The sequence below is a fragment of the Micropterus dolomieu genome, linkage group LG20, assembly GCF_021292245.1.
Source record: "Micropterus dolomieu isolate WLL.071019.BEF.003 ecotype Adirondacks linkage group LG20, ASM2129224v1, whole genome shotgun sequence".
Classification (NCBI taxonomy): Eukaryota; Metazoa; Chordata; class Actinopteri; order Centrarchiformes; family Centrarchidae; genus Micropterus; species Micropterus dolomieu.
Window position 1 is genome coordinate 10866203 of NC_060169.1, and position 21656 is coordinate 10887858.

General features: G+C 39.7%; 1 protein-coding gene across 3 annotated transcripts; it reads right to left on the minus strand.

Annotated features, from left to right (window-relative positions):
- Positions 1 to 1046: 1046 nt before the first annotated feature.
- Positions 1047 to 21433, minus strand: tmod2 (tropomodulin 2). 3 transcript variants are annotated; one of them, XM_046032551.1, is made up of 11 exons: positions 21298 to 21427; positions 20238 to 20369; positions 14759 to 14981; positions 13272 to 13428; positions 5541 to 5663; positions 5095 to 5169; positions 4880 to 5010; positions 4681 to 4788; positions 4440 to 4583; positions 3820 to 3964; positions 1047 to 3232 (listed from the first exon to the last, which is right to left on the minus strand). In XM_046032551.1, the coding sequence occupies exons 3-11, from the start codon at positions 14882 to 14884 to the stop codon at positions 3201 to 3203; spliced, it is 1041 nt and encodes a 346-aa protein (XP_045888507.1). In that variant the 5' UTR covers positions 14885 to 14981; positions 20238 to 20369; positions 21298 to 21427; the 3' UTR covers positions 1047 to 3200. The 3 variants fall into 3 exon arrangements, with proteins under 3 accessions (XP_045888507.1, XP_045888506.1, XP_045888508.1); XM_046032550.1 differs by lacking the exon at positions 20238 to 20369 and having other exon boundaries at positions 21298 to 21433; XM_046032552.1 differs by lacking the exons at positions 20238 to 20369; positions 21298 to 21427 and adding an exon at positions 21075 to 21214.
- Between the last annotated feature and the right edge of the window lie 223 nt (positions 21434 to 21656).

Here is a 21656-nt window from a genome sequence, read left to right on the forward strand (position 1 = left end):
ACCACTCTCGTACAGACTGAAATATCTCAATGTCTGTTACAAACATTCATGGTCCATAGATGATGATGATCCTTTTGACTTTGGATAATCCACTGACATTTTCCTTGGAGCCACTGCCAGGTTGACATTTTAGGTTTTTAAATGACATGCCTGGATTGCCATGTTATTTTGTACATTCATGGTCGCCAGAGGAAGTACCTTGGTGATCTTCTGATTTGACATTCCCAATTTCCCATCAACCTCAGCTGTACTATGTTTAGTGCTAATTACAACACTAACAGCATATTTGCCATTGTTAGTATGCTGATGTTAGCATTAAGCCCAGAGCAATGAGGAGCTAGCATGACTACTTGTTTTAAATTCTCTTACCCTGTTGGACCCTCTGGGGTCATGCATTTTTGCTATGCAAACAAGAACTGCTTAAATCTACATTTAATATCAATTCTAGATAAGATGCTTTAAAAGACACAAAGAGACAGATTTACTAAGGCTTTTGGTGCGTCTCTCTCCTCATATGCAATTAAGGGAGGAAATAATAAGAGACATGCTATCAGTGTTGATTATGTATTCTGTGGGAAATTCTCCATCTCTGACAAGGAGACATAAACAAAAGCCAAAAGTGCGTCTGGAGGTTCAGCACCAGGAGATTTTAGTATATCAGAAGCTGAATGAACACATTGCAGCCACAAACTCAATGAAAACCACAAAGCACATTTGCCCAGAGACATTTTCTTAGTAAATCTGGCCCAAAATCTCATGCAGAATTATGAACGTACACAGGACGCCTACAATATAGTTGAGCTTGAAGTTTCATGATTGACCTTGGAAAAAGTAGTTTGACTAAACATCTTAGCCCAAGGTCCACTTACAGTTCTGTGGAGCTTCCAGCCACATTTGGTGGCCTTTATCAGCAGGTGGAGTTTGCTCCCTTGCCAACAACAAAGCATCTCAACGACAACCGAGGAGAGGAAACTGGGTCAATATTAAATGCTGTATTAGTACAATTTAATGATTAATAAAAACATTAAAGACAAAGAATGCATAGACAGTATGTAAAAACATTTATTGTTGAGGATGTTTTATATTCAGCAGTGCATTTTACCAGTCTTGTGGTTTTATAATAACATATATTCCTGATGTTGAGTATACACGTGGGATTGATTTAAGGTACAAAAAAATCTCAGCAAGGAGTTGTGTACATTTGTGTGGTAAACACATAAAAGTGTATGTGTGCACTTTGAATTTGAGATGCAATTTTACAATATACATAATATGAATCACAGAATATTCTCAACAAGCCCAAGCAGAGAAGCAGTTTTCCACTGACTGTCCACCAGCAAAGCACAGCGATGTAAAAACAAAAAGATTCAGAATAAAATACTAGCTGATATGATCATGGAAGAAGTACAGGGATATAAAGCCCAAAGTACTGAACTTAGCCATACAGCTCTTGTCCAAGGAATGTGAGGATGTTAAGATGAAAGAGCATTTTTGGTCGAGAGAAACATGATGATCACAACTGATGACTTCATGCCAATATATTGTTCCTATAACACAAACAGTATATACACAAGTTTCAAGTAACTCCTGATTTAGTTCTGTTAGACCCATCTCAAGCAGGCTAGTGTACCCACGGAAGTTCAGTTGGAGGCACACATAGCATGTTATCATCTATTACATAATGAATGACCTGCTACTGCTGAGAGCCAAGTGAAAGTGTTTGTATGAGGGACTGGGAAAAGTAAAATTTACGATCTGTACAAGACTTTCTATCTGGGAGATATAATTCATAGAAACATTTCACAAGTAGTTGCAACCTGAGAAGTTTCACACAGACTGTTCGCCAACTATTCACCTGTCACTGAACAGAACACCTAGCTTTAAATGACAGAAAATGGGGGGAAAATGTAATGGCATGGTGTGATCTAAAAAACATAACAAAGTCCATATCATTGTTAACCCAGACTCCTTTCCCAGACCTGTACCGTAAGGAAGTGACTGTAGCTGACAAAGCCAAAACCTGAACCAATGACTATTGAGTTCAATATTGATACTTTAAGCACTGCATGTGTTAGTCTTTGGCATGGTTAAGCATCAGAGAAAGCCAGTGTGTTCAGCAGACATTTGCAGCATCATTTGTAAGAGAAGATTTCAGCCTTTTCAGTCTGGACTGGGGTTAATAACCTGTTCCTTTTACAGTAAAATCCCATTTTTACTTGTTTCAAAATATCAAAAACTAATTACAATTTCCTCAACCGTCTCTGATACAATGTCAGAATAACCAACATCAGAATTTGAACCATATGAAAACAAGATTTTTTTTAGTTAGAATAAAACAGTAAAGTAATATAAAACATGCACTGATACTTAACAGAAGGGGTGAGCCAGCATCTGTTCTCAGACTGACTACAGCATGAGGCCAGCACAAACGTAACCGTTCCACATCAGCCAGACAGTCAAGTTGGCTTTACAAGGCAATAACAAACACCTGCAAACCACCATGCAGATGGAAAGTACAACAGTGATCTGATCAGCAACATCAGAACCTGGAGTCCGCTTATTACTACATGGTGACTTACGTTATCTTATGATAAGATGTGTTATCTACAGCTGTACAGTCAGACAAGGTTTGCAGGGTACTAGTCATGGCCAGGCTTTAACCATTCTGTATGCTATCCCCATTCTTCTAATAACGAAGTCTGCTGATTCAATACAGGAATTTCACTGGAAGCTTAGGCCCCAATAGCAAACTATCATGGTTGAGGATACAGGGCGTTCTTAATGTGAGTTAATGTTTTTAACAAAGCTGTTATTGTTGTTTCTGTTAGTTGGTAGTTCCACGTTTATTTCACATGATTATAGCATTGTATAAAAGGAAAAATGCAAGTAAAAAGTCTAAACAGATCATATAAAGGCTCAAAAAAAAAGGAGCAACTGAAATGAAATTACTAAAACTAAACAGATTTACATCTTCAACATAATAATAAACAAATATGTATACACATGTGTATGGGAGAGGGCAATTCCAGTTATTTCCCTTCTTCTCGGATGTATGTTCTGGTTAAGCACGCCTTGCCCCACAGTTTGGCACAAGACTAAAGTTTCCACACAGTGAGATGAGACCAGGTCATTGGCTGAAATTATTCCACAGGGTGAGATGAAACAACAGGATTGGCTGGGAGAGGGGTCAGGCTCCGTCCCTACAGGTCCCCTTCCACTCGCTTCTTGCGGACTAGAGAGGAAAAGTACAATGAAAAAGAGGCAAAAGCATTAATTTTTTCCCCAAATCAATTGATTTGACAGAATTAAGAATATAAGACTGAACTGCAAACATGCTACACAACCTTCAACCTAAACAGGTCTGTTAGTTTATCATGTAAACACTAAGTGAGTCATCAAGAGCTACGCGTTTACACAATTCAACAGCGTGTGTCAGCATGTACAGATAACAAGAAGTGAGAGGTCATCACTCTCAAAGCTGCATCACACCGTGTCAGTTTCCATACTGTTAATGCAGTGAATGCGTCATTCAAACACTTCGATGCACTGACACAAGTATAGCCACACCCATGCGTCACACCTGTGCTACCGTGACTCTGACAGGATGCGGGGCTAAAAGAGAGGAGAGGTCACTGTTGACTGACGTCTTATGAGGAAAAAACACACTGTAAATGCAAATGAACTGCTGAGATCTTGGAATTGTCATGACCCACTCTCCCAAAGAGAGATACCAGGTGGAAGGTAATGTGGTGGGCGACAATTCACCCTGCTTTTGCAATCTCAAACTGTTGTGTGTGTTTGTGTGTGTGTGTGTTATACCCAGGTCATTGTTCTTGGTGATAGCTGCAGCAGCTCTGGAGCGAGGTCCTTGCTGGTTGAAGTGGTAGCCAAACTTCACTATGCTGTTGTTCTCTTCCAACATCTTAGCTATCTCCATCTCTACGGTGGTACCAAGCTGCTGCCTCTGAAGCACACACACAAATATTACAGTCAGAACCTCATTTTGGTTTATAGCAGAAAAGAATATAAGACCCAGACCATAGTGATAGGGTTTAACTTAATTAACTTTTCCACTACTGAAAACTCTCAACAGGTATTTTGTTTTATTCAGCCAGTGGTTTGTGTCAGTTGGCATCTTCTTCAGCTGCACAGAACATTCGACTACTTCAGGCTGTGTGAAACCACTTTATATAAAAGAGTGCAAAGACTACCTCAGTCATAAGTTCCCTGTAATCACCTACAGTGACACGGAATGATTACAACTATAAATAACATAACAAGTTAGCAAAGAGAAATTCAAAAAAGAAAATACTTTTTACCATCCTAATCTTAATTTCACAGGAATTCTTAAAGATTTTTATAAACTAAAAAGCCTCTGATAATTTCAGATCCTGGTGTGCTGGTGCATGTGTAGACATGTGTCACAAAGCATCTGGTACCTGGTTGTCTATCTTGATCTCTGTGAGTGTGTCATTGTCTCGCAATGCATCGACCAAAGCCTGCACCCCTGTCCCGGTGATAAAGTTGGTCTCCAAGTTCAAACTTCGCAACGTCTTGTTCACCCGCAACATGTCACTGAACGCCTGGGAGGAGAAAGAGGAAGTGAGGAAATAAAGCAAAGGCGTGAATATGGAGTTGTCGGGTGTGAACAAAGCTATTAAAAGCCCACAATCCGCTCACCACAGCAATTGGGTCGTTACTCCGTGTTGCTGCCAGGCTGAACTTCTTGATGTGCGTGTTCTTCTCCATGGCTTTGGCCAACTCCTTCAGCGTGGGAATTGGAATGTTCTGAAAAACCAACAAAAGACACACTGCCATTGGTACAGGGATATACACAGTACACACTACACTCTCCACACACACTTGTGTTTCTGTGTACCTTAATGTTGTTGAGGTTGACCTCTGTTAAGGAGCTGTCATTGTTTTTTATCCTCTGCAGAGTTTCTTCTACATTAGTGGGATTGGGAGGCTCATCAAACACTGGATTCATCTTCTCCCCTTTGATCACATCTAGAAAAGACACAGACAGAGGTCAAGATATTGACCCTTTTGGGACCTTTGAATTAACAGATACAGTTCTACGATTGTACTTACTGTTGTAACCCTCTTTACTTCCAGTCCCATCATATGTCTGAGTACTTGTGACCAGTGTATGAACACCCAAGATCGCTGCAAACAAAAGCATACCATAGACTCAGTAGCTGTGGTGAGGAATCAGTGTGCATGCAAGTGTTCTACAGGTAACTGTAACCAAATCTAGAGATCATTGCAGACAAGTGGTATTATTTTGCTCAGTAAGCCCTTTTATTCCCCCATCATCACACAAAAAAGGGTGGTGCCTTGGGAAAGATAGTCAGAGTAAAAGGAGCTTGTGTTTTACTGTCGCAGCAGAGACTGGGCTCAGGCAAACTGAACGTTTCTCACAACTACAACATTGTGTGTACCGCTTCCTTTTCAAAGAAACCCTCATACAGACTGATGTTTTTAAAGCCTTTTAACAATGACTTCTTTTTTCTCAAAAGGCATCTATTCATTCTCACCTGCGAGATCGCACAGTTCTGTATCTGTGGCGCTGGACAGGGCTTCCTCTAATTCTGGATCGAGGGTTGTGACTTCCTCCTTGCGTGTTTCCATTGGTTTCTGCTTAGGAACAAATGCTTTACCTATATGGAGAAAGAAGGAAAGGGCGATTTAATTCAAATTCTAAACTCAGTAGGAGGTGATTCAGCCCTCATAAAAATAGGGCAGACAATAAATGACTTTAACATCAACACAGACAGAAGAAACAGGTACATGCAGGCCGGTTGAAGGTTTTATGAGATGTTACACAACCTTCAATTTCTATAATCTCAGTGTTTCCCACAGAGACTTTAACGGTGACCCATTTTATAATTTTTCAGAGAAACACAGAGAGAGATGTTATCTGGTATTGTGTTACAAGACTCGGCATTGGTAGATATTTTACAAGCATGGACCAGGTAAAACAACCATGAACAATGAACACATCAGTGCAGATGTCATTCGGTACCATGTTGGTTTTACGGTTGGGTCGACATCATCACGTTGAGCAGGCATCGTGATTGTAAAACCTCGCCCCCTGGCTAAAAAAAATTCTCTAAATTCTTCACATTATACCGCCATGTGAAAGCAGGTTTTAATCACCACGGACATTATCATTAGAAATTTTAAATTCATGAGCAGTACGTTTTATAAAGTCGCCTAAAAGACACAGAACTAGTCTTTTTTCCGTATTTTTACACCTGCGATCTGTTATCACGGCAGCAGGTGAACCTCTTGTGGGCTAGTTAATGACGCAGCCTATCAAACAACCGAAACCAACATCTGCACCCTATGTGTTCAATGCTGCTTTAACATTACCTGGTCTGTGCTTGTAAAATATTCACCACGACTTGTGAAGTCATAGGCTACCAAGTTTTTAACTGAGTGAAATCTGTGCGAGTGAAACCGATGTCATCGTCCATCCCGGTGTTTCAATGTAGACATTGTCCGATAGAAATTTTGTAGACATTGTCCAACCCTAGTTGGTTTCGACCGTTTCAATAGGCTACGTCATAAATAAGCCTATCCCGCACGTGCTATGCTGCTGCTGTAAAAACAGAAGTGCAGGTGGGAAAATCCAAAACACGACTACTGTGTCTTTTCGGCAACTCTATGAAACATACTGCTGATGGAGAAAGTCAGCAGAGCAGGCACATACATGGAGAGAGAAACAGAAAGAGGCAGGACATGCCGCTGTGTTTCAGTAAGAGACCAGAGCTAGACATGTAGGTGTGTGCGTGTGTGGGGAAAAGAAAAGTGAGAGGAAATGCAACATGAGTAAATTCAAGTAGTGAGTAAACAAAAAAAACACTAAGATAAGGAGGAGAATGAAGTCGAAGTAAAATGGTGAAATAAGAAATAACCTACTATAAACAGAAAAATACCGTTTTATGTTTTACTGCAATGCACAGGGATTTAGCACAGATCAATTTGTGGCCCTTTCACTTCATTTGACATTTACTGTATTGTTTCTGTTACAAAATCCAAATTATACCCACTGTTATTAAATGTTAAAAATATTAAAACAATTGAAATTCTTGTTTAGAACACTTACAATAATTGTAATATTTCTGAAAAGGAGCTGAAGTCTGAACAACAGAAATGTGCTGTTGAAATAAGTTTGGGTCTCCTGCTATTTTACAAAACATTTCCCAACCATCAGTGGTTCAGACAAGCTGAACTCAATCCGGCCATGACTGTCTGACAACCGTGATATTGCCATGGTAACCTATCTGAGGGACGAAATGGAAAGAGTGCAGGAAGTCATGGAACAATGACTGGCTTCTAATCTAAACTGCACTGCTGGAGCAACAAACACTTGCACTGGACAGAGAGACCATCCAGTCGGTGCCATTCGTTGCCTTTCTATGTGCCTGTCTCCTTAAACAAAAACACCACAAGAACAGACCCTCCCCTCTTTCCCTACATCGAAGTCAGTCAAGCCAGCCAAATTGTTAAAACTGGTCCCTCATGGGAGCTCTGGCACTTCCTGAAAGCCAGTAAACAGTAAATACAGTCATCAGGCAGCATCCTGTGCCAGCGCCTCTGGAGCAACATTTAGCCCCCCCGAGGCAAAAAGAAGACGGGGCCAAAATCCTGTCATCTGTATGATCCCACAGGAGCATATATCATGGAATAAATGAGCAAAACACATTGGGGTACAACATTATACAAATGCTGAGGGGAAAACAGGAACATCAATAATGTTGGTGTCTGCCTGTAACAGTGGTATCAGGCATGTCTGGAGTATCAGACAGATGCAGGAAATGCTTGGTTTGAAGAGCTTTGACTTGACACTCAGGATCCCAGCAGATTCCATTACATTGATATAAAAAACTGCAATTTCTTACCCATCAATGCAACAGATTTTGTCATTCGTGCAATCAATGCCTTAAGCATATTTTAATTTGAGAAGTCATCCCTGCCATTCACTCATGATGCACCATCCTTATGTTGTGCATGTTGATCACAGTACTGTAAAGTTTGATTTTTAAACACAAGATAACAGTATATAACTTAAAGCAGTTTTGGAAATCATTTCCATGACTTATGATAACACTTTACTCAACAAAGTAATTACTCAGGTCTGGGAAAGCAGAGACATCACTATAACAAAGTCAGATGAGGCAAGAAATATGAGCGTCCACAATATTAGATAGGTTCCAAGCAGTTTAGCCAGATTACCTAAACAAAGGTAACCGCAATGATGGTAATAACCCCTCATTGCACAGGAAAACTGTTTACCTACAACTACAGTAAGTGGGATAGTCAGTTGAACCCAGATATTGTTTTTTAAATTATTATTGATGTTTACAATAAAGTGTTGGCTTTCATTGACTCTAAGCTGTGGGTTTGTTCACCCAATACATGTTTTTATATCATCCCACCTGGACTACTGTGACTCTCATTTTACCTCCCACAATTGCAATTTATCTAGAACTCAGCAGCCAGAATACTAAACAAATCTAAGAGGTCCTGTTATATCACAAAATCAATTTTAGAGTCACTGCAGTGGTTGCCCATTACGTTTAGAATACATTTTAATATTTTATTAATTACCTACAAGGCCATCCATGGCCAAACCAACCAAAATATTACATAATAAACCAGTTTAATAAACCAGGATAATCCTGTAAACTGAACTATTATTAAATTTTCAGTAGTACATTTGCAGTAACTGATTTATTGCCTTTGCAGTACCAGTTCACTGTTACACATGGCTGCTTAATGTTTCAACTCTAAAAGAATTCACAAGAAAAACTGAACATTGGAGGCAAGCATTACAGAGCTACAGAGCTATGTTTGTGTGTTTCCATTGGCGCAACAGCCATACCCTCCACTGTAACCTTAACAAACATTAACAACAAATTTTTATCAGACCCTTGCCTTGAATACTTCAATTAGCATAACAATAATTGCTAAGGCAACCGGCAGCAGCCAGTAGCTCCTTCAAACTTTGCTAAACTTTTTCATCGCTTCAACGTTTTTCATCTATTTTTTCCGGTTTTATTGCTGAAACACAAATAACCTACGACAGAAATACAGTCATTGGAAAAGGAAGACAGGGTTTTTGGATTTAAGAGCAGCGGACCTTGAGACGATCCACCAGCCAGATCAACAGGAACAGGCACCACGACCGGTGCGGTGATTGCTGAGAGGAGAGAAAAGAGAGCCAGGATAGGAGCCATGTTGGCCCAGCTTTGACTTAAGGCTGCTTTTAAAAAGGTCTAGTCTGGACAAAATGGGACTCATGTTGGCCAAGCAATGGAATCAGAGACTGTTGTGCACACATCTTTACAGAACTGCCCACCCAACATCCCAGATCAAGCAGTCGGTGGGCAGACCATGCTCCGAGCTGTCAGCGCAAGACTCAGGAGGTGCGTTTTACACTGATGATGGTTGGTGCTCAAACACAGTCCTCATAAAACCTTGTGTTGTATAATGATATATAAACAACCTTGTAAACTTGAATAAATATTCCTTTTGCTCTGGACGGAACCTCACTGAACATGCCACCAATAATGTGCACCTCTTAAAATACATACAATCATCACCCTTCTCTGCATATAACTTCAACCACCCTCTAGCCAGAACATGTTAATGTTAATAATGTTGACAAACACCGGAGGAAATCAAAAAGGAACAGAAGGAATGAACAAAGGATTGTTTATAGGAAAGTAATAAGAATGACTGACCCAATATTATAACATTTAAGTGGTTAAAAGGCTGCAGTGGTTGCCATGGCATTTAAGCAGGCTGTTTTCCTCTGAAATTAGGTGCGTTATTGAAAGGACACACACACACACACACAATTTATCAGCAGGGGGCGAGTATAACAAGGGGATGAGAATCAGCCACATTCCACAGAACCACCAGTTATTTGAGTTTTCCATGTTGTCATAGGGGGCACACACACACAAACAGAGTATAATTTCTAACAGGCCAGGGTCAGGGGGAAGACATCAGTTCCATATTTCCTCTCTAGTGAGGGAGAAGCATTAAGATCTACGGAGGTCCCAAGAAAAGTAATTTCTCTGGACAAGAATTTCTATCCAGTAATGTTTCTACTCTACTCACTTCAGTTATTTTCTGTCGTGCAGTCACATAAAGCATCTCCCTTTTCTATCTTCCTGAAAGATTACCACAAGTATGTCATAAGACCTGTTTGAGTAGGACTAGTTTTTCTTGAGACAATCATGTCATTTCAGTTTTTCAGCAACATGAATCCCATCTGCATCAGCAGTGGTTTGCTAAGTTCATCTTCTTGTGAGACAATTTCCACCATAAACATCAACTGTGTTATGACAAATGTCAGGAAACTTCTGATAATTGTCTTCCCCTTTGTGTAGACAACTTTATGACTATTATAATTTTCATTCAACTGCTGTAAAATTAAACATTATTTTCAATAGCATTAGGACTTTATTGTATAGTTACAAGAGGAGACTACAAAAGACAATAAATATCAATATAGCTACAAGTGGCAATGATCGGGATCCAAACAAGTCGTGAAAAATGCAACATTTGACATTTTCAGAAGAGAAGAACAGATACAGATGACTTAAGAGATTAAAGTGATGAAAGAATTTGGACTTTGAGATAATTGCATAAACGCAAACTTGATTTTTACAGCACCACCTTGAGAACAGAGAGTGTCATTATATGTACCGGACTACTGAGTGAATGTTCAACCCACCTGTGACATTTTGTGTTTCCAAGATTTAAAGTTTAAGCTGCACAAACTCCTTTTAGCAGAGAAAAATAATGGGAATAGGAATAAAGGGTCACGAGATCCAAATAAAATAGAGAACTTAGACTCACTATGATCTGAACACCCCCAATCTCAGCAAGTCTAACTTAGTCACCTGGGGATTTGAACCCTGGAACTTCAGATCTCCAGAGTAGGTGACTTACTGACTGAGCTACTGGTGAGAGTCTGTTTCCACGCACCTTCTCACAAGTTAAGGTAGTGACGTCACATGTGCCAGACCCAGATAGTTGTGTCAGTTTAAAATTAAAATGCCTAAAACAGTCAAGATGACGGTGAGAAAATTCAGAGAACAAAAATCACACATGATTCTGCCGGTTTGTGGTGTGTTGTCAATTATTTTGGTGGCATTTGATCCAACACTGAGCCAAGAAGAAAATGTTGTGCATACTGTACAAGTTATGGCAAGATACTGAATATCACTGCAGACCCACTGTTTGACAGATCTGAAGTTCCTTTGATACACTTGAGATCGGCCATCTAGAGAATGTCTGTGTTGATTTTCGTAACGTTTAAAGAAAGACTTGTGGAGATACAGATGTTAATAGAATTAGCACATTCTGAAAAATATACAGTGACTGACTTCTGAATTAACCATAGGTTACAGTGAGGCAAACATTTGTCACGTTACGTTGTTTGTGCTGAAACAATGTCAGCTCTCTAGGACGTATGGGTAATTTTCTTAGATTTTTTGAAGTTTGGAATGAGAAATGTCTAGAAATTTACATTTGTTGTAATAAGCCACACCCACTTTGAGCAATCATTACCAAATATTATGCATCAACTGAGTAGTGACCCTAGATCGTACAAACCGAATTTTGTACGACTCCATGCAGCGAATTACGAGGTATCAACTTTTTGCAAGTGTAGTGCCCCCTAGTAGAAGAATATCCCAGGACTGCTCAGCGAAGCTCGGACTGAGCATCTGAACAGACACATCAAGTTTGGTTACAATAGCTTAAGCCAAATTTGTAAAATTGTATGTAAAGACACATAAGTCAAAATTTATGAAAAAAAAAAAAAAAAATCAGCGACGTCTGTAGATGATCCTGCCAAAGTTTCAGGTCGATTGGTGAAACCGTCTGGGATGAGTTTGCAAAAATAGGTTTTAGAGAAGTGATAAAAATCGATGCGTGCCAAATCGGGTTGGTGGCCTGCTGTACAGAGCAGGGGGAACCGTAGCAGAGAGTCTGATCCAAGCAGGTCCAGAGCAGAATCTGGGAATAGTTTAGCCGGTCGGGGGTCCAGGCAGAGAGCGCACGGGATGAGCGGTGTTTCCGGTAGCGGAACTAAATCTAACACATTATTATGCAAAATTCACTTTTAACTTTAATTATAGCGACAAAATGCTCTTCTTCTACAATCGGCCTAATATAATTAGGCTTATTTAAATGGGTTCATTGTGTTGTTGTTTGTTTCCAGCCTACAGTTTGATACTGATTAATTTTAAAATTTAGGAAATTTGACTGTTGTGTGATCTGTAATGAAATTAAGCAATTGTAAAATTAATCAACACCATAACTTCCACACTACTGCTGTCATCACTCAGTTTAAAGTGCTCCCACACAGCTGAGGGCTTCATTTCGTTTTCCCTTTGATGTGAACTGGAGTGTTACGTTCACTGCTGTCGGCGGAGGTCAGGCGCGCGAAAAAAACCCTCAAATAATAATCAAATCTCATAATTGAAAATCGAATGTGTACCCAATGGTCGAATATTCGATTATTCGGGTCCAGCCCTACGTTAAGCCTTTTATTATATTGAATTATTATATATTTAAACTGCTGATATATCTCAGGCCTCAACACAATTGGAGACGCCAGAAGAAAAACATCAATAAACAAAGATTCAATAAATTTAATCCTAACCTTGCCTCCTCCTTTGAAACTAACAACCTCCAATCCCCTGGTACAAACATACCTCCCCCTCACTGCTGTATGTTGCATAAGAGCAGACATGCATTAATAATACCTACAAAGACAGCTGGATAGTAATTACTGCTGTGTATCTGTACTGCTGATACGGACACAAAAACACACACAGACACACCTCGGTTCTTCATCCCCTGAGACATATGTTACTAACATGTGACAGCACCACACTAATGATATTAATCATGAGTTAGGTGTGTTACACTATATAACACTGTACAACCTCCCTGCTGGAGTCAGCTTCATTGTCATCATTTCAATGACATCACTTGACCTTAATAGTTTTCCTCAATTGGAAAGCCTTTCATTACATTGTCTGTGTTGATCTGTACTTTACCTGTAAGTACTGACGTTTATTTAAAGTCGAAATGCCACACAACAATAAAAAAAGCTATCAGTGAAAGTTATTCTGATATGCTTAAGTGTGATCATTCAAGTGAGAACTGTTCCTCTTTGTTTTCCTCTGTTTGGTGCTCGGTCGTGGACAGTTGTTCACAAACACACAGCCACGCACCTTTTTTCTCTCCAGTGAAGGGCACTACATCCTCTCTGTCCTTGTGCTCCATGGCTTCCTTCTCCAGGTATTTGAGGAGGCTATCCCTGTTGAATGACCCTGTTGCTTTCTTAGCCGTCTGGTCCTTCTGACGTAAGCCAGCCGGGAGAAGAGCATTCTGAGGAGAAGAGACGCATTAGAGTTGTCAACTGATGAAGGCTTAAATACACTTGCTATATACTTGGGTAAAGGGTAAAATCATAATTGTGTGTTGTAAGCAGTAAAAGTATACAAACACGCCTTCTATATAACGAAAACATATCCATTCATGCAATTAGTTGAACATTCCTGAAACAGTGCCATGCAGCACAAAATACAGGTTTCATTGTATTGCCACTCTGCTGCCCAAACTGGCCCAACGCCAGTTTGTGATATCAGTATCTTGATGAAGGTACAGTACATGTACTATGACATCCATATAGCATCAGTTTTATTTAAGTAGGCTGTTCTGCTCTAAAAGCATTTTGCTTAAGTGTGTACTAAGCACACACAGGTTAAGGTTTGGGTGCCTGTCTGTTCCAAACCCTGATGTGTTCTCAAACTTCTTTGTCAGATACAGCGCTGCAAGCAAATGCCTGTATATCCCTTGTATCTTCAGATCTGTGTGGTAGTTGGCATAAATGCCAGATATGAGTTTGACAAGTTCCCAGAACAGGAAATAAACATACTATGAACTAGTTTAACTTGATATGTCAACCAAAACATTATGGCATAAAATACCTAACATAATAGTCTAACCAACTGTGGACCATTTGTTGTAAGTGAGTGAAAACTTGGGGGAGGGGAACAAGGATGTGTGAAAAATGTGAAACGTTTGTCTATCCAGCCTGTGCACAATGAAGCTATTTAAACCAAATGCAGTGCTTCTTTTTGTGGACACACTAAATTCTACTTTGTCTACTTAATGAGACAAGATCCAGATACTGATATTCCCCTACTGTTGCTGACTGTTTCCTGTGGGTCACAATGTAGGGTGATCTCACTTGGGGTAGATGGAATTTAACTAAAACGCCCAGGCGCTGGGAGGGATTTCATTCTACTCTACAGTCACAAATAAACAAACAAACACTTGGCAGGCTGCTGACAGAGCTACTACAACTCAGACTCCCTGTTTAAATTATTCTTTAATTATTATTTGGCTGGGAAAAATCCACCCTTTGATTTGTCCAATGCATTTCAGGAAAGACGAGAGGCATATACTTGTTTGTACCTTGTAAAACTAGATGTAGTTTATGTGACAACTTTATGCATGTCTAAGATTGCAGTGTTGTACATTATTTGAGAAAAAACTATCTATGACACCAAATATTTATAAGCTTCTATAGGTGCAAAAAATGCACGTCTTTTTTATCTTTAAAATTGGCCATTTCCCGATAAATCCCTTTGCCACAGGAACTCCCTCCCGCTAAAGAGCCCTGGAGCTCCTCCAACCCTCATCGGGGCCTGACCTCAGGGTCCATTTCCTCGAGGGCTGTCTCCAGCTGTTTGAGCTCCTCCGCCGACAGGTTGTTGAGGATTTCATCTTCGTCGAGATCCTTATACTTGTCCAGGTCCTTCTTGTACGACAGCGCCATGGTGCTGGCTATAGCTTTCTAAGCAACACTGAGGTGCAGACCACGCTGCCACACTGTTTCTTCTCAGGCTCACTGCTCGAGAATAGGGAAAGGCTACCTGAAGACAAACAAGGGCACAAACACACACAAATAAACATTCATGATTAGAGACAGGCAGGATAATTCCTTTAAATTTAGCAGACTAAAACAATGTAATGTAATGTTATCTCGTAAAATGAGGTAAACATTGTTTATCTCATCCCTGTTAAACAATAGTCTATCACAGATGGGCTGAATAATGACATCTTGCAGTGATGCAAACACACACAGCTGGAACAAAGAAGAACTTCTCAGGCTCAGAAAAATCATCTGACTACTGCCATGAGTATCACCAACAACATTGTGCTACTTCAGAACACATTATCAACATAAAAAAATAAACAAATAAGCTTATGGTAATGGATATGAAAGTGCATGCTTATATTTTTCTTCTAGGGATTAACGGCCTGAAGAATTAATTGTAATTGTAACAGAGCCAGGAAATACTGGAATAAACTATTGAATAGATTTATAAGAAAATAACACCACAGTTTAGATTAAATAAAGCTCAGATAAGTGAATGAGTAAGGGAGAGAGTGTGTACCCTGTCAAACAAAATGAAGAGGCTTCAGCCTTCAGTTCCCTCTCCCACGCCACAGCCCGAACACAAAATGACCTCATGATTTCCAGATTCCCTGCAGGACTCCACAGATGGTCTTAGTCCTAATCACACACACTTTACTGTACGCACACTAGAACTAAAACGAGTCTTTTGCCAATTGGCTGGCTCGCAGTATTGGCAAAAAAAAAGAAAACACTTTTGCAGTAAAGACAACGTTGTGTGTGTAATTACAGAATGAGCACAAGCACTTAGGGATATCACATCAGTCTCACTGATTCATGTCATAGGGAAATAAAGCACCATCTCTAAATGCAGTGACAGCAGAAAAAAATACCCTGTGCTTAAACTCTGGTTTAGCCAAGGATTCTTTAAACAATTAGTACCATTTCCCCAGAGCCGCCTTAGTGATTTCTCCAATTCAGAGGAATTCCCTGAAGAGTCTGGGTTTCTCGTACTGTTTGGTTCCTTGTCACTACAATCCAAGCTCTGTCCTGGACTAATCCTTCCCCTTCCCTCCTCCATTAGACCACTAAAACTACAGACATTAATTTCTGAAATGATTATGAGAGTCAGAGAAGGGGCATTTGCATGTCCGAGTGGCAGCACATAAAGCTGGGCCCAAATGTCAGCACCGATGACTTTAATCAAAGAGTATGAATATAATGATCGACAATAATAATCTCACCCCAACGTTCTACTGTACAGATGTTTATTCGGATCCTGGGAAACAGAGTCAACACAGTAATGTCTAGTATACTTCTACTGCAGCATACTGTCACAGCTAATTGGGAGGAAGGAAATCAGCCAGTCAAGCTGCAACAATTAATCGATTAGTTGTCGGCTACTAAATGAATAGACAAGTATTTTGGTTTGAGTCATTTTTTAAGAAAGTAGTCCTCAGAAGTAATTCGCAGATTCCAACTTCTTAAATGTTAATATTTTCTGATTTCTTTACTCCTCTATGACAGTGAACTGAATAACTTTAGGTTGTGGATAAAACAAGACATTTGAGGACGTCATCTTGGACTTTGGGAAACACTGATTGATATTTTCTGACATTTTATAGACCAAACATCTAACTGATAAAGCAAGAACATAATCTACGGATTAATAGACAATGAAAATATTCGTTAGCCCTAAAGCTAAGATAATAAGTGCTAGACAAGTAAGTAGGGCTGGGCAAAATGGCTCTGACTTTTTCACACCACACCCAAATTGTTTTCTTAAAAACATCCTACACAGACAAAGGGACTTCAGCAAAATACTTTCGGCTTTGCAGCTTGTATTTGGGGTTGATTGTATTCAGCATGTGGATGAACCCAGGCTTTTCAACTATATGGGCACCATATCTCTGGCAATGTGTAACGCAAATACATCTGTAATGTCTTTCCATCCGAGAATCTTCTCATATGGGATTCTAAGGGGAAATAATTCTGCTAATGTCACCTTGTTTTTAGCAGGTGTTTTAGGTCTACTGCTGTCTTGTGCAACTCACAGTGCAACCCACTTTTCCCACTGCATGTCTCTATCTGACAGTTAGCCGGGCTGCTTTTAGTTGCTGAAGACTTAAGACAAACAGCGGAAAGTGGTTTGCTTGAGGTCAGACACTGCAAAACCGAACTGCTTCCAGAAGACTGAGGAGACAATGCCCGAAAAAATTACATGAAGGTGAAATTATGAACACAGCATTAAAGAAACACTACGTACATCCAAATAAGTTTTATGTTAAGCATTATCTGACAGATTAAAAATCAAATAAAAAAATATGAAACACGTTTTGCGTGTTGCTTTCACAACAGCAGTCTTCTGTAACGTTGATGTAATTACACAAGCCTTTGCCAGCATGTTTTTGGAAAAGGGAGTTTTGTATTTCATAATCAACACCAAGATGTCCAGGGACACGAAAAACATATGGAGGCTTTACTGTGATCATGACTGTTTCCCCCCCTTAACAGCTTGCCAGGTTTCCAGAATCTAGAAATATGTTTGAAAATGAAGACGTTTGATGTATTCGGCCATAAAAACCTAACTCCTTTCATTTACTTCCAACCCAATCTTTGCTAGCCAGTGAGAGCGTATGGAAAGAATGGTTTTGCATCTTATGAAGTTTGATTTATGACTTTCTTGGTCCTAATTTTGGTTAAATTACCCAGACTAATTCTGGGATGTGCATAAGGCAATGACGAGATGACATTTCTGGCAGGGATCTGAAAAATGCACAGACGCAAACCAGGGATAAGGGCTAAGTCACACTGTGCACGAGCGCATGCACACGCACACACAAACACACATAATGCTCTTATGACAAGCTCAGCTTAAAATAACACTATTTACCATATTATCCTACTCAAAAACACTTCGCACTTTACAGACATATAGTTCAACACATTTAAAACAACAGCCACTGTTTACAATGGTCCAGTTCTTCTGAGTGTGCAGACAGAAGAGTAGTGGAGCATGCAGACAAGGATAATGATGGCAATGGGTGGGTTCAGGCCAAGGCAGAGACACAGAGGATCCATTAGTCCAATCTGATTGATTCCTTTCTCCTTCTCCTCTCTGCTAATCCTTCAAGGCAACAACAGATGGCTCTGAGCCAATAATACTGCAAACCTGTCTGCACTCTACACTCACCAACGTTTTCCTACACTGACCCGTACACTCAGGCGGTACTGTTGGACTCATAAACAAATGACTGAGGACTGTGCAGGGACAGAACCACAAATACCACAATTTAAGTTCACCTGACAGGCTAGATCACATTTTCAGCGGTAAACTACAATTAAATAGAAAATCTCATCTACTGCATGTCTGCATAAAAGACCAAAAAATATTATTCTTGAGACTAAATAATTTAGTAGTAGGTCACAAAAAAAATATTAAACAAAGAAGGGCTGGACAACATGCCCCAAAATGTTATCACGAAAAAAGTTTCATATCTTTCATTATCGATAATTATCACGATAAGTAACAAATCGTTATTTCTTTCTAGTTTAAAGGCTGATATTTTCTCCTGAGTGAAAGTTGAAGAAACCTGATGATTAATTGTGGTTTAAACTCTTCTTTATGGTCAACACTTGATGCAAAACAGTGGATCACTTCACAAATCTGAGACAGAACATTCAAAATAATTATGATAAAAGTAAAATTAAGTAAAAGCTTTTTTCAGTCCTTTTTCCTCAACAAAATAAACATCTTAATAAAAATAAAGTCCTAATTCGTGTATGATTCAAGTGAATAAAATTAAACATTTATTGAATATTTATTGAACATCTGTTATATTGTTATTGAAATAAATTATATTGCGATAATTATTCATATTGTTTTATTGTCCAGCCCTAAAACAAAGTTACTGTAAGAACAGGTTTCTTTCACTTTCTTTCATGGGCAGAATACGGGCCACGTTCTTTTAGAAATGAAGTAATAGAAAAGGGGAAGTGAAATGTAAAATATTTGTTTCTACCTTTGTCATCATCACTACCTCCAAAAAAACTCACCCATGTTTTAAGTCAAATGGTGAGGGATCGTCTTATTTTAAAAAGTGGCTTATATCATATAACCCGCAGCAGATGTAAAAAACATACTAAGTTTATGTCCATCAAGTATAATTCTTGTGATCAACATTCAGGTTGCCTGTGCTATTTTGGTTCTCAGAGGCAGAAGCTGGAGGAACAGTAACTTGCAGCTCAAACATGAACAGGAAGCCCTAACTGGTTATTACATTATTATAGAACAACACCCACAAAAAGACTATAGTTAGAATGACCCAGCTCTGCTGCCCATGGGACAAGAGTCTGTACTTCCTCCTCCCACCTACTCTTCTCCACTTTTATTCGCTACCCTTCTGTTTCTCCACCCTGTTGTTGCTCAGTTCTCATGTATTCTATTTGCATTCAGCCTCCTAAGGTGTCAGAAATGATAGAAAATAGATGGAAGCAGATAGATATAGCAACAGAGTCAATCCATGCTGTCACTAAGATATGGTGGAGATTAAAAATTGTTTAAATAGTTATCATGCAGATGTCATCTGTCAATAAAATTATGGGTGCGTTTCAATACCCATACTACTATGCTATTAAGTATGCCAGAAAATGTTGCAATGTTAAGATGAAGTAGTATTTCCCAATTGTATGCATACTGCATGCAACAGTACTACTTTGTAAGGGCAGCTGCAGTACGTGCTGAAAGTATGTGATTTTAAATGCAGCATATATGTGTCAGAAAAAAAGAAAATCATCATTTACATTACATCATTACTATTCTGAGCCTCCAACTCTTGGTCAGGCTAGGCAGGAAGTGGGGTGCTTCTCTAACAAACATGCATGATTTGTGTACTCCCCTCTTTTAGCAGCACACTCCAGACACGCACTCCATTATTATATAATGAGAACTGATTTCAAGGGGTGCCGTCTTTCAACTCAGCATCTGAGTAAGAGTGTGAATAATACAGGTTCAAGTAAGGCTGCCACTTTCACGCCTTTTTAAAAACAGAGTCACTATTCTCTAGTGTGGCTGCATTACACCAAGGGTGAAAGTAGGCACTGACTCGCAGCCACGTTTCATTCTCCCATGAAAGGTATGCAGGTTAAACTAATCCTATCTGGGGAGCCTGTTTATCTGCAATACCATACTGCAGAAAATGTGACACAGTAAACAATATCACCAAAAATGCCATATCAGCAGTCTCCATAAAATTGCTCCTGGTTACAATACCTGCTTCACAGCTTCAGGAGGGCCACCTGCCTTCAGGCTAAAAGAGCAAACCAATCTTCCCTTTGCAGACGTCCTCCTTCAGACTTGAACCACACCCTTCATTCACCATTGAGCTCCTGCTGGCCAAACTACCTTTGTGAACAACACACATAACTCTTAAATCAGCTCTTGGAAAAGGAGTGTGTCACCAGACTCACTCACTCACTCGCTCACACACACACACACACACACACGTACAATGACCTCGTACCTATCTAACAGATTTTACTGTTAAAGCCACGCCTTTCCCCTTACCCTCCACAGTGGAGTTAGTCATCCCACCAAAAGCACGACCTTTACAAAAACACTGAAAGTCTTGTTTTATAGTCAAACAGACAAACACTGACGGTACTGATGCCCTGTTTTTAAAATGTATTGTCTGGCTGACAGGGATGGGCGGCTGAGATTAAATTAGTCGTACGATTGCTTAGCAACTATCTAACACAATAAAACAAAAAATATGGACCCAACCGATACCAGAATCATTAGATGACATATATTAGTGTCATAAAATGACACATTATATCGCACTTCCAAATCTAATATATATCAAGTAAGTTACGTTATGTTCCTTTGGTGGCTGCTGCCTTCGCTGAAATAGTTTCATCCATCTCTCGTGGACATAGCGGGCTACGGAACGGCGTTAGCTAACTCGCTCTTGACATGTTTATTATTAACGTTACCACGCTGACAGTAACTTAAACATGTTCGTCGTGGTTACCGTCGTCTAGCGAAAAGACACCACACATTAGCCAAGAAACAGCTAAAGTCACACCAAGCGGTTTACAGGACACTTACTTTGGTAACGTAGCTACATTTATCGGATGCAGTAACAGCATGCGATGACATGTAGCAGCTAACACCCTAACCTTTGCAGTTGACTGAAGTTGCTAGCCGTTTAGCTAAACCACCCCGCTACACAGCACACATATTCAAGTGACAGTGTGTAAAACAGTACGGCTAGCAAGTTCACTGAATTGACATACTAATTCCAAAACCCCCGATGTATATTTTTCCTTACTTGAGGCTGGTAGGACCCAACTAAGGAATCTCCAAATAATGCCAGTCTTCCCAATAAACGCGATGTCTTCAGCGGTTGATTTCTCACTCAGCCCAAGGGCGGTAACACAGGAAGAGAGAGGGAGAGAATTCTCTGAGTGACGTCTGATTGAACCAATAAACAAAGAGTATGCGAGGCATGGACCAATGGCGTAAATAAGCCCACCTTTTTTATCTAGAAGGACCTATCAGATGAGAGACAGGACATTGAAATAAAATAAAATAAAATAAAATAATCTACTAGCCACCAGTTCAGTCTATTACATTTTCACTGTCTAAAAAGCACATAATCAGTATCCGATGAACCAGGACCTTATAAAT